This window comes from Megalobrama amblycephala, linkage group LG23 (genome assembly GCF_018812025.1).
Source record: "Megalobrama amblycephala isolate DHTTF-2021 linkage group LG23, ASM1881202v1, whole genome shotgun sequence".
Lineage (NCBI taxonomy): Eukaryota > Metazoa > Chordata > Actinopteri > Cypriniformes > Xenocyprididae > Megalobrama > Megalobrama amblycephala.
In genome coordinates this window covers 12172823-12187122 of record NC_063066.1, presented here as the reverse complement: position 1 = coordinate 12187122, position 14300 = coordinate 12172823, and the positions used below count along the sequence as shown (strand labels likewise).

At 37.4% G+C, this 14300-nt stretch overlaps 1 protein-coding gene across 1 annotated transcript; it reads left to right on the top strand.

The window, feature by feature from the left end:
- The first annotated feature begins 3747 nt into the window (after positions 1-3747).
- lrit3a (info leucine-rich repeat, immunoglobulin-like and transmembrane domains 3a) lies at positions 3748-13865 on the top strand. The gene is made up of 4 exons (XM_048177089.1): positions 3748-4617; positions 5489-5955; positions 8978-9283; positions 12407-13865. The coding sequence occupies exons 1-4, from the start codon at positions 4502-4504 to the stop codon at positions 13447-13449; spliced, it is 1932 nt and encodes a 643-aa protein (XP_048033046.1). The 5' UTR covers positions 3748-4501; the 3' UTR covers positions 13450-13865.
- Positions 13866-14300: the final 435 nt, after the last annotated feature.

Genomic DNA, 14300 nt, shown 5'->3' with positions numbered 1-14300 from the left:
TCAACATAACACCGACTGTTACGTAACAGTCGGGGTGTACGCCCCAATATTTGCATATACCAGCCCATGTTCCCAACATTATGAAAGGCATTAGACAAGGGCAGCCAGTAACGTCTGGATCTGCACAGGTGAATCAACAGACTAGGTAAGCAAGAACAACAGCGAAAATGGCAGATGGAGCAATAATAACTGACATGATCCATGATAGCATGATATTTTTAGTGATATTTGTAAATTGTCTATCTAAATGTTTCGTTAGCATGTTGCTAATGTACTGTTAAATGAGGTTAAAGTTACCATCGTTTCTTACTGAATTCACGGAGACAAGAGCCGTCGCTATTTTCATTTTTAAAAACTTGATGTATAATTCATAAACAACTTCATTCTTTATAAATCTCTCCAACAGTGTAGCATTAGCTGTTAGCCACAGAGCACAGCCTCAGACTCATAGAGAATCAAATATAAACATCAAAATAAATACTTTACTCACATAATTCGAAGCATGCATACAGCATGCATGACGAACATCTTGTAAAGATCCATTTGAGGGTTATATTAGCTGTGTGAACTTTGTAAATGTGCTGTAATATAATCGAGAGCTCGTGTGGCAGGGAGCACGTGAATTAAAGGGGCGGCGTGCTGAAAAAATCAGTGCATAGTTAATGATAGAGCCCGACCGATATGGATTTTTGGGGGCCGATGCCGATATTAACTCAAAAAGAGCCGATTTATAAGCCGATATTTTGATTTTGAAAATAAACTGGATATTAGACCCATTTCCTATAAACTACACTTACACAACATTCAATAGCAAAATATCTGCCTGTTCTATGTATGTGGGCTGTATACCATTTTCCAGAAGGGATTATGTTAAAAAAAAGCCTTAGATTACAGTCTCAATGACTAAACAATTGCACATCAAAAGTATATATTTTTTAATGATCAAAAAACAGTCTGGTTTTAAACATTTAACAGTTTTACTTACTTCCAGTTGAAGCTGGTTTTAACAGTCTGTGTGTGTACTGTAAATAAATTATAATACTAAAGTTAAAGTAAAAGAGCTATACCAAACAAATTCAATATTCCACAAAACCATGTCAATGAATTGAAAATAAAATTAAAATAAGTTAAATGGGAAACACTGCAGATATATTTAGAATAAGTTAAACGCTAACGTTATAGTTTGACCTCTTATTAACGTTCGCGCTCTTCCACTGATAAACATGGTATTAGCTTTGTGGGTAATCTAATATAGCAATGCATTAGCGGCTGTAAGTGATGTTACAGAATATTTATAAGTGATAATGATAGGACCGTTAGCTAGAACTACCACACTGTTTTTATATACAGTGTATGAACTAAATCTACAATCATTTCACATGACGAACGACAGACTCACCGTCAAAAGAGTACAACAATACTTTCTTCTGTAGTGGATTTCTGGCGCTGTTGTCAACTGGGGAGTTGCAGAGCTCCCTCTGGTGGGCAAACTATGCAACACTCATAACATGAGTGAAGCATGAGACTCTGTTTCTCATGTTTCATCGGCCGTTATAAACGCCGATGCCGATTTAAATGCAATTAGCTCATATCGGCCGATAATATCGGCCGGCCGATATATCGGTCGGGCTCTAGTTAATGATGCCCCAAAATAGGCAGTTAAAAAAATTAATTTAAAAAAATCTATGGGGTATTTTGAGCTGAAATTTCACAGACACATTCAGGGGACACCTTAGACTTATATTACATCTTGTGAAAAAGCATTCTTGGGCACCTTTAAAATATCCAAAAACACTAGAACAGTGTTATATATTTTGTTAACTTGTGTACTTACATTATCCCAAATGTTTTCAAGAATGTTTAAATCCAGAGAAATAAGCAATTTTAACCAGGACACGGAATGTGTCCGTGGATCATCAATAACATCATACCCGTGTTACCCTCGATTTTGTAGAAACCACGGAAACACCAAAGACACTTTAATTTATTATGTATTTTATTAGACAGGTGAGCAGCTGTTTGGATGGATGCATTCATCGACAGAAAACTAATCATGTTATGTAGCTCAACACAGTAAGTCTTATTGTTTAAATCTCGTTTTCTTGATTTACAGCGAGTACCATGTTTTACCATGCATCGATCTAGCTTACTGCAGTGTGCAACCACCGAGCGAACGCAGAGTAGCACAATAACAACTTTCAACACAAATGTATCTAATATGATAAAACAGTGCTGCGTTACCCCACATACGCTTAACCAGAAGAAGCGGAAGCGGTGACTGCAGCATACCAAAAGTTCTGCTGCTCTCGAGCCATGTGTTGCGCTCGTCTCGCATTAGCAATCGCTCCACGGCCTTGTTTGCTCGCACAGCACTCAGTCCTGCGCTGCTTCATAGAGTAACGTTAATAATCTCATCCATGAACATGATTTCTGCCCAAGTCCCATCCTGATTCTTTTCCACCGGCTGTAAACGTGAAGACAACACCTCCCATGATTCCACGAAATCAAGGCTTCATCAAGCTATGCCTTTGTTTTGAATAAGCGACCTCTAGCGGCGAAAATGTACATATTGTGCCTTTAATGTGGCGGGTCAAATTGCTGTATGTATCGCCTCAGTTCAAGCGAAGCAGGAGCGCAATCTTCCTCTTTACTAGGCTAGTTACAGAACAAAATAAACATGAATGATCAGAGGGTGTTGAAAGAATATCATCTCTCATGTAATCGCTCAATCAGTGTTTCAACCGCAGATAAAACAGCTTGTAAACAATGTCACATAAGGCCTAACATTTACCTCAGAAAAAAATGTGTAATTTTACAAATCAGTTGTAAATTAACTTTAAAGGTGCCCTAGATTCAAAAATTGAATTTACCTCGGCATAGTTAAATAACAAGAGTTCAGTACATGGAAATGACATACAGTGAGTCTCAAACTCCATTGTTTCCTCCTTCTTATATAAATCTCATTTGTTTAAAAGACCTCCGAAGAACAGCGAATCTCAACATAACACCGACTACGTACGTTACGTAACAGTCGGGGTGTACGCCCCCAATATTTGCATATGCCAGCCCATGTTCCCAACATTATGAAAGGCATTAGACAAGGGCAGAACGTCTGGATGTGCACTGCTGAATCAACAGACTAGGTAAGCAAGCAAGGACAATAGCAAAAAATGGCAGATGGAGCAATAATAACTGACATGATTCATGATAACATGATATTTTTAGTGATATTTGTAAATTGTCTTTCTAAATGTTTCGTTAGCATGTTGCTAATGTACTGTTAAATGTGGTTAAAGTTACCATCATTTCTTACTGTATTCACGGAGACAAGAGCCGTCGCTATTTTCATTTTTAAACACTTGCAGTCTGTATAATTCATAAACACAACTTCATTCTTTATAAATCTCTCCAACAGTGTAGCATTAGCCGTTAGCCACGGAGCATAGCCTCAAACTCATTCAGAATCAATAAACACTGTGCTTACGCGATTAGACATGCTGTGTGACGAACACTTTGTAAAGATCCATTTTGAGGGTTAGGCTATATTAGCCATGTGAACTTTTTTTTTATGTTGTTTAAGGCAAGCGCGAGCTCTTGGGGCGTGGAGCACCAGATTTAAAGGGCCACACACCCTGAATCGGCTCATTTATAATGATGCCCCAAAATAGGCAGTTAAAAAAATCTATGGGGTATTTTGAGCTGAAACTTCACAGACACATTCAGGGGACACCTTAGACTTATATTACATCTTTTAAAAAAAAGTTCTAGGGCACCTTTAATATTAATACTGACAGGTTTGCCTAGTTTACAACATTAATTGAGAAAGATTTTGATGTATCAAAGGCTATATCCCCCAATTCTCACTCCAAGCTGAACTCAAAAGTTGGCAGCTCATATCTCTCTCAACTCAGACAGAACAGTTTGGCCTGTCTGCCACCTGGTCTACTATTAGTAAATCATGACCTGTACTTCAGCTTACACACAGGTGTCATCTACCCTCAATGCACGCAACTTAACAGCGCCAGGCAAGGGAGGTGACGGAAGCCAAAATCACTCTCATACAGGAGGTGCAGGTTGGTAAAGTGTCTGGGAGCGTGCGGTCACATGATGAAATGAGAGAACCTTCTTGCTGTTAGCCGATTAGTGTGTGCCTACAGGACTTATCCTCCTCCTCGAACACAGTCACACACTCACACACACAAATAAACTCGTACACACTTCCCATCCCACACTGTTCAACTTTAGTGACCTACTCAGCCTTGAGAAATCCTCTTTCTAATCTCAGCCCGAGCACCTCCCAATCCTCCCACTCTTCTCAGCTTCCTGCGCCCCTCTCACCTGTTAGCATGCTAAACAGGATGCATTCGGCAATGCACTTTTCTTGCTTTTATTCGTTCTCGGCGCGAACTGTTAAAGGGCTTTTTGTTCACTGATGATCAAGTGGGATCTGATGTGTGTGAGTGTGAGTGTGTGTGTCCGTGCTGGTTCGTCTGACTGAAGGATGTATCGTCTGCTGGTGGCCCAGGTTCTCCTGGGCTGCTGGAGTGTGGCACAACCATTCTGTCCTTCCCAGTGCACTTGTGTGTACCATGGACGCAGCGATGGCACTGGCAGCAGGTAAGGACACTATTTTACTATAATAATAATGACACAAGTTAATAAAAAAAAATAGAATAAACATATATAATAAAGTTTAATAAAATTTTAAGTTTTTTTTTGTGTAAGATATTTATAGCCTTGCAAAAGTCATAATTTAGGTTCATCATAGAAATTCTTGAATAAAAATAGTAGGCAGACATACAGTATAAGAAACAGGATGTCCTGGAATAAACTGAAAATTAATGTAGCATTTGGAAAAATATCAATATAAGTTTTAATTGTGGCTTTTAATGAAGTACTTTTAGAAACGTTCTTAAACCACAGCCAGATGTTTCATATGTATATAAATGAGATGGTTAATCTTGTTTTGACTGACTGGCATTGAAGGGAAATCTGTTTACTTCCTAATGTAAGCTTCCTAATCTGAAGCAGTTGCTAAATTAAATGTTTTATTTGTACATTGTTGTAATGATATTTTTAAGTCTTTTAAAGAATTTAAAATTTTCATTTTATTACGGTCTAATATGTAAATGTATAGACACACATTTAAATAAATATATTGAATTTCAAACATCCTAACAAGTCATAAATAAATAAAAAATAAAAATAGATTCACGTGGAGTATTAGCTTGTGTTTATCTTAAGAGCTTAGCTTGAGAGTGTGAACACACGTTACTGGAAACCATTTTGAATCATCAAAATGTTTAGTAAAGGGTATAACCAACTCAGACTAGTGTAAACGTAATTATACATGTTAAATAATTCCTTGAATTTTCCTTAAGAGGCTATATTCCTCATATAGACTAATAAAAACCCACAATGAACATCACCACACATAGGGCTCATACTGATCAAAGTGATTAATCTCTGCTCTAAAAATCTGCCACAGGTCTGTTCTATGCAATGACCCTGACATGTCAGATATTCCAGTCAACGTCCCCGTGGACACGGTGAAGCTGCGGGTGGAGAAGACAGCTGTGCGTCGAGTGCCCACTGAGGCCTTCTACTACCTGTCGGAGTTGCGCTACCTGTGGATAACTTACAATTCAATCACCTCTGTGGATCCTGGCAGTTTCTACAATCTGAAAGTTCTTCATGAGCTACGGCTGGATGGGAACATGATCGCTACCTTTCCCTGGGAGTCTCTGAAAGAGATGCCCAGTCTGAGGACCTTGGACCTGCACAATAACCGCTTGACTAGTGTTCCTGTGGAGGCAGCACCTTACCTGGTTAACATCACCTACCTAGATATTTCTAGTAACAAGCTAACTACCCTCCCTTCTGACCTGGTGGACATCTGGCCTCCATTTTCAGGCGTCCTGCCTAGTGCCAATGCTTCGCAAAAGACTGTTCTTGGTGGGTAAAAATGTTGAAGATGTAAAATGATGTTGAACACGCATTATTCAATTTGCATTTGCAATTTGTTTTTAAATATTTATTTTAAGGGGTCTTAATTTATCATTCTAAATTACCTTAGATTACTTTGTTGACATAAAACGAGTCAGCAAAACAAACTCACATTACTGGTATGAGCTTTCCCTTTTAAAAAAGAAGTGTGCTTAATGCTGGGTTAAATATGGACAAACCCAGGGATTGGGTTGTTTTCACCCAGCCATTTTTTTCAACCAATTTTGGATTTATTTTTTTAGCCAGCAATATAGTAATATAGTAAAAGGCATGTTTTTGCTCAACCCCAAATAGGGGCAAATTTGTGGGGTATTTTAAGATGAAACTTGACCAGACCAGAGACTTATATTACATCTTGTGAAAGAGGGCATAATAGGTGCCCTTTAACCCAACCCGCTGGGTTTGTCCATATTTAACCCAACTTGGGTTGTTTTTAACCCAGCATTTTTTAGAGTGATTGAATGTACACTTGTAATGTACTTAATATCTTAAAGTATCAGACCAAAAGTTCAACCACTTGCGTTTAATATACATTCAGGCTATAATACATTTTCATTTAACTGTAAAATGCAATCAATTAAGTGTCCGAAAATTCAGTTTGCATTTAATCATATTATTTCTGTAATAATTACATTTTTAAAAGTATGCTAAAGTTTTTCTTTTACAACAGTTAGCTCTTCCTAAAATGCTAAAATGCAAAGAATCTGAGTGGATACTGTACATACAATATGTAAAACTGAAAGCAAGATTCAACAATGTCCCTCTATTCACCATGTCTTTAATAGTAAGTCCAAGTGTGATCTTTAAATATCTAAATCTTTCTTGTGTCTTCACGGGCTCTCCCAAGTTAAGTACAAGCTAATCTTCTAATGGGACTCCCAGCTGTGTCTGAAGCTTGAGATTTGAGTTTCTTTGAAGAGCTCATCTGAGAAGAAGATGACTCATGTATTTGCTCAGTGACATTTAAAGAACAGATTCCAGCCGAAGAGAAAGTTTGATAGATTCATGTGTTTTTGCGGAAAACTGTGAGAGTACACTTGTATGACACTTGGTGAAAGTATAGAATACTTTAGTAGTTGTTGTAGTTGATATGATATAATGGTGAACGTTTTGTCAAAGTTTTCATTTACAGTTTTAGGCTACAACACTGATCACGGTTGACCAATCTACATGGATTGATTAAGTTTATTTCGAGAAAAAAATAAAATAATATAAATAAACTGTTCTATTTTTTCTATGTATTTATATATATATATATAAAATAGAACAGTTTATTTTCCATATATATATATATATATATATATATATATATACACACACACATTACACACAATAACTACACACACACACACACACACACACACACACACACACATACACATCAACCAATCAATCATTTATTCAACCAATTCCTTCAAAAACGCTGCAACATTCAGGAAGTGACTGTCCTCATAAGTGATTTAATGAATCATTCAATTCGCCAATTTGTGCAATAATGACACAAGTGAATTCTGGACAGCATACTATCATAGCCTACAACACTTAGTATTTCTGAAATATCTAGAAACTGTAATATGTCAGTATGCTGTTCTAAATTCAGAATCCCTCTTAATGACTGAGTCATTGAATCATCCAATCAACTGGTTCATTTAAAGGTGCTAAAGAGGATCTTTTTGTCGACTGAGAAACCAAAGACTGTTAGTGAGTTTTTGAAATGAGCGCATGCGTAAGAACAACCCCCCTCCTTCACAGCTCATTTCGAGGGAACACCTCCCAAAACTCGTGCAAGAGTATTGGAACACGAGTGTTTACCACCGGCATTCGCCGTGTCGTGTTAGTGGATTCATTATGTCGGACTCACCGCAGGTAACTCATAATCTGCAGTTGTTACTCCTGTCTCCTGACAAAAACATTGCATGCGGCGCCTGTAGAGTGTAGAAAGTTACTGGAGCACGCAGCTGCGCACGTCTCTCACAAGGAACGTCATGGCAGTGATTGACAAGCCAGAGGGCCAATCGTTTACGCGATGATCGCGTAAACGATTGGCTGATGTTTTTAAGGCCCTACCTCGTGCACAGATGATGTATATTAATATTATTCCTTTCAGTGCACCTAATAAATAGTCTTTTATCAGTTAGTAAAGACAGTTTCAAGTAATATTGCAAAAATGTATAAAACAAAACATCATCTTTAGCACCTTTAAGAATGCCGCTATAGGGCTTTGCTTGGAGATATAATTTTCTTAGGTGATATAATTGGCAGTATTGTGTTTAAATTGTAAGTTACTTAATATAAAATTATTTATTGAACTGTTTAAAAGCAAAATCACAGTCACAATCATGTCGGTTTGTCCGAATAGACAGTGTGACTGGTTTTGTCTAAGGCACGACTTAGTACAACAGCACTTTTGCTTGTGTGATATTGCAACGGCATATTCTGTACTTTCACCAGAGGCCATACAAGTGTAAAGATGAGCACCAAAAGCACAATGTGACCGGGCATTACTCTGTATCATCAGGATATTAGCAGTTACCACTATCCAGCTGTTGAGTTGCATCAGTGGAACGTCTAATTCCTTGTTTATAGTCAACTGATCTTCATCCTGACATAGACAGAATTATGGGTGGACTGTGGTGTTAATGTCCAACACCTGATGTATGCGTGCGAGCCAGACAAGACATCCTAGCTTTAGAATTTACAGAAAGATTTACAACTTTCGTATCTGATGACATCAAACTGCTGTTTTAGTATAGTAGTTGAATAAGTAAACCTGTGGTCTTTATTTCAGTATGTTGAGATGTCCTTCACCATTGCATTTACATTTATGCATTGTTGTTTTATCTAAAGTGACTTTGACATTGCATTGAAGGTATACATTTTATCAATTAATGCGTTCCCATGGGAATCAGATAGATAGATAGAATTAACATATTGCATTCTTAAACATATTCTTATTTTTCAATATTTGCAGGTCTGCAGGACAATCCCTGGTACTGTGACTGTCGGATTTCCAAGCTCATTGAGTTATCTAAGATGACCAGCATACCTGTGGTGTTGATGGATCAGTTTCTATTATGCAGTGGACCAGAGAACTTAGCTGGTGTTCTGTTCCAGCGGGCTGAACTGGATCAGTGCCTCAAGCCATCAGTTATGACTTCAGCCACTAAGATCACTTCATCACTTGGCAGCAATGTGCTTCTGCGGTGTGACGCCAATGGTTTCCCTACTCCCACCCTTTCCTGGACCAGAGCTGATGGATCCGCATTCAACAACACAGGTATGAGGTCTCACAGTATGATTAAATACAACTTAACAACTGCCTGCAATCGGACTAAGGCCACGTCCACATGAAGCCAGAGCTTACTTTATCCGATCTTTTTTTTTTTCCTCGTCTCAAGAAATATCTGCATACACACAAAACCACTGAAACGATTTAAAATGATGTAGTATACATGCCAGATCAGTATGTGGTGCTGTAATTCTGCAATAGAGATACACTAAAAACAAAGAATAAGTCTTGGAGCATGTGCATAAACCTTGCAAATAAAATAAAGCTTTATTTTAATAATATAGATGCTGGAAAACTGTCATAGAACAGAGGCGAGTCTGCTGTATATATATATATATATATATATATATATATATATATATATATATATATATATATATATATAATATATTTACCTCCTTATGCTAATTGAGCTGATTAACTGAATAAGCTCCTCCCGTGTTAATAAGGTTAATTATCTGAACATGCTGAACTTTGATTTACCCGGTTTCAAAAAATAGAGGTTTCACCTTCTGAAAACGCCGGATCCGTCTGGACAAAATTCCTATATGATACAAGCTAAACTCATGCATATACAGTTAAACTCATCTCCGTGTGGACGGGGCCTAATATATTTACACGAAATTGAATTTATTTTTTTTTAAAAACAACAACAACTTTGTTACATCTTAATATGGTGGCAAATGTCATAAAAACACTTGTACTCTCACAGTTAGATTATTGTTCTGAGATTTGGTCCTGTGCTGCTGTTCCTCATATCAAGGCGCTTCAAATGGTCCAAAACAAGGCAGCTCGATGTGCTCTTCGATGTCTGTATAGAACAAATGTAAATTGGATGCATGCTATGTTATCCTGGTTAAAGGTAAGGGAGAGATTTGAAGCCTCATTGCTTAATTTGACAAGAAATATTGTAGTAACTAAATTACCAAATGTGCTTTATCAGGAGCTATGTTTTAGTTCTGAGGAGCACAATCATGAAACCAGACATGCCACAGAGGGCAGATTCAAATTACCCAAAGTAAAAACAAATCATGGAAAAAGCACTGTAAAATACAGATCCATGTATTATTTTCTTTTATCTATAATTTGTATTATTGTTATCTTTTGTCATAATATCCATGTAAATGCACTCCAGGAAGAATAGCTGTGTTTTCACAGCTAATGGAGATTGAAATAAATGCAAATACAAACAAATTAGGTTTTATTAACAAAGTTTGGCAGGAGCATGTTCAGATAATTAACCTTATTAACACGGGAGGAGCTTATTCACTTAATCAACTCAATTAGAATCAGGAATTGATATATATATTCAGCAGACTTGCCTCTGTTCTACGACAGTTTTCCAGCATCTCTCCATCACCCCATCTCCTCTGTTATAACTATTCCTATCCCAACCTGGGATGGGGTAAGTACTCTGGGTTTGGGCCAAATTCAGAGTTCGGATCCCTCCCCTCAGACAGCACGCCAAATACGCATAACCTTTACTCTAATTAATTATATGTAAGTGTGAAATTATTGTGTTAGTCTAAAGTGCATGTAACCTAGGACTGCACGATATTAGATTAATAAAAATGTGTTATTGATATTGGTTAATAAATTGTTCATACTCATTTTTGATAACCTTTCTGTCATCAAACGCTCATTTAAAGTTTATCTTTAAAAGCACTAATAATTTAATAACACTGTTAAATGTAACCTTTAGCAAATCTCACAAAAATTATCCTGTTTTCATACTGAACAGTATAGTTTTGTGATATCTATATACATTAGTATCATTTTAAAATGATTGATTTTAGTTTTTAGTGTTTTATATTTTATTTATTTAGACAAAATAAAATAGAATTTTAATGACTGGCCAACATGAAAATAAGTATAGGCATATCAGACTTTTACATATATCGGTGCATCCCTAATATAAATATTATATAAACATTATTTTTACATGGTAATATATACATGAATTAATTCTGATAAATCCATATTTATCAGTTATAGGCCATAACATGAAACAGTTACTGGCAGAATTTTAATATCGGTTCATCCCTAATAATGCAAATAAATGCAGCCTTAAAGGATTAGTCCACTTTTAAATAAACTTTTCCTGATAATTTACTCACCCCCATGTCATCCAAGATGTCCATGTCTTTCTTTCTTCAGTCGAAAAGAAATTAAAGTTTTTGATGAAAACATTCCAGGATTATTCTCCTTATAGTGGACTTCAATGGGCACCAAACAGTTGAAGGTCAAAATTAGTTTCACTGCAGCTTCAAATTGTTCTACACGATCCCAGATGAGAAATAAGGGTCTTATCTAGTGAAACCATCGCTCATTTTCTGAAAAAAATTGAAAATTATATAAGTTTTAACCAAAAATGCTCATCTTGAACTAGCTCTCTTCTTCTTCTCTATTAGAAATCTGGTGGTGTAGACTCTGCTAAGCGTATTACTGCCCTCCACAGGTGAAAGTTTGAACTAATTGTTATATACTATTGAACTAGCATATTGCATATAAAAATTAGTTCAAACTTTGACCTGTTGAAGGCAGTAATACACTTAGCAGTGTCTACACCACCGGATTTCTAATAGAGAAGAAGAAGAGAGCTAGTTCAAGATGAGCATTTATGGTTAAAACTTATATAATTTTCAATTTTTTTCAGAAAATGAGCAATGGTTTCACTAGATAAGACCCTTATTTCTCATTTGGGATCGTGTAGAACAATTTGAAGCTGCAGTGAACCTAATTTTGACCTTCAACTGTTTGGTGCCCATTGAAGTCCACTATATGGAAAAAAATCCTGGAATGTTTTCATCAAAAACTTTAATTTCTTTTCGACTGAAGAAAGAAAGACATGGACATCTTATATGACAAGGGGGTGAGTAAATTATCAGGAAAAGTGTATTTAAAAGTGGACTAATCCTTTAAAAAGACTTACCGACCTAACTTATGAATGGTAGTATATGTATTTCATCAGATCTACATCTCTGTATTTAGTAGTAATATTGGTTAATCCCTAATGTAAACCTACTTAGTTGCTATATATAAAGCATCCTTTCACCTTTTCCTTATGAACTTATTGTTTAGGATGTTACTCACCATTTCATCTCTCTGTAGTTGTGCAGCAATCTCCAGGTGAGGGGGTTCATTGGTCCATCCTCAGTTTGCACAATATCATGTTTAAGGATGCAGGCGATTACCTCTGCAAGGCCAAGAATGTCGCAGGGAAGGCCGAGGCATCCATCACCCTGTCTGTGGATGGGATGCAGTCCACGACGCAGTCCCCACCGATGAACATAACCAAGCTGCCCGATGGTCAACCCATGACTTCTTTTGCAGGGACTAAGATGCCATTGTATACTTCCTTAAGCCCTGTGCTTACAACCACAGCTGCCATGACCACAATGCCACCGCTGCCAACCAGGAAGAGTCTGGGACCAGGCGAGGGAGTTCAGAGGTCCCCACCTGCTGGAGACAAACCAACTAAGGTCCAGCAAAGTAAGGGCGGCAAAGGTTTAATGATGAGTGACAAGTTCAAAAAGAAAGCTGACCTTAAAGACATTGCGGTAGTGGAGGAGACAAGTGACACTGCGGTCTTATTATGGACCGCTGAAGGTTTCCCAAGCGATGCGCCCCTAACAGTGGTCTACTTTCCATACGATGCGAAAGACGATAAGGAGTCGGTTGATACGGAAGTTGGTCAAGGGAAGCTGCTTTTGGAGTATCTGATGCCTAACCAGCTCTACACGGTGTGTTTGGTTACTAAGGGTTCGGTGTCTGGGAAAGAGCAATGTGTGAATTTCAGTACTCTAGATAACGGCGGAGACGATGGGCAGAACAAAGTCCTGATGATCGCAAGCGCGATCGCATGCGCAGTTGCGGTGCCTCTCATTGTGGTGTTGCTCTATAAGATCTTGTGTCTATACTGTAAAGGAAACAGTAGTAGGAACAATGGACCAGACGATGACCTTTCAAAAGAGACATACGTAAAGTTTGAGACGCTCACCATGAAACAAAGGACTCTGAACGGGCAGGCGAATGATTTGTGGGCACGAAGGCAGACTCAGGAGTCGGAGAGGATGCTCCTGTGCTCACGTTCGAGCATTGACTCTCAGATGACGTACAAGAGTGACAGCTCTAGATCTGAGTACCTGTGCTAATGTATGGCATATCGGCTTTGTGTGTTATCCTTTCCACGCACAAGCTGTGGCAACATCGGTTTTAAAAGATTATCTCTTGATATGCTATCAAACTCATTGCCTTACAAGACTTATATTGACTCCACATTGCATTTTCTGTCCCATTTCCAATTTTTAAAAGCCATATTCTTCACACACAATTCTGTATTTCTTTTTATGAAATGCAGTGTACATAAATGTGTATTATTGTGTATGCCAACATGATGAAATAGTGTTATATAGATTTATGATAAATGTTATTAAACATTTTTACTGCCTAAAATGTATGTATTTTTTTGTTTTGATTTTTTGCTCATTAGAAACCATTGAAGGTGTATGTCTTTTTTGGTATTATGTGCATGCAGTTGATGACTGGCAATGAAATATACCAAATTTAAGATAGTGTCTCTTTCTTTCAGTTTTACATTTAAAATGGCTAGTATCTCAAGTATGTCAGATAAGGATCAAATCAATCACTTTCTTTGTTACAAGGATAATATATAAAGTCGAGGTGATGTGTGTTAGTTTGAATGATTATATTATGCATTCCTCTAAATGCAACAGGTGCATTTGATGTTGCTGTTCTCTCTCTTGATTTTTTTTTTTGCCTCTTTCTATGTTTCTCTATATCTTTATCTTTACACATATTTATTTGCACTGTTCGCGTATGTGTTTATGCGTTTTATATCTGTATGTGTGCCATGCATGTCAATGAAATATCCGTATTCCCACGTTGTTCCATTAGCATGAAATTAGCGTCAGGGGCCATTCACAAAGTATACAGCACAGCATGAGACCTGAATGCAGCACAGTCCTGAGACCTGCTTTGAAAC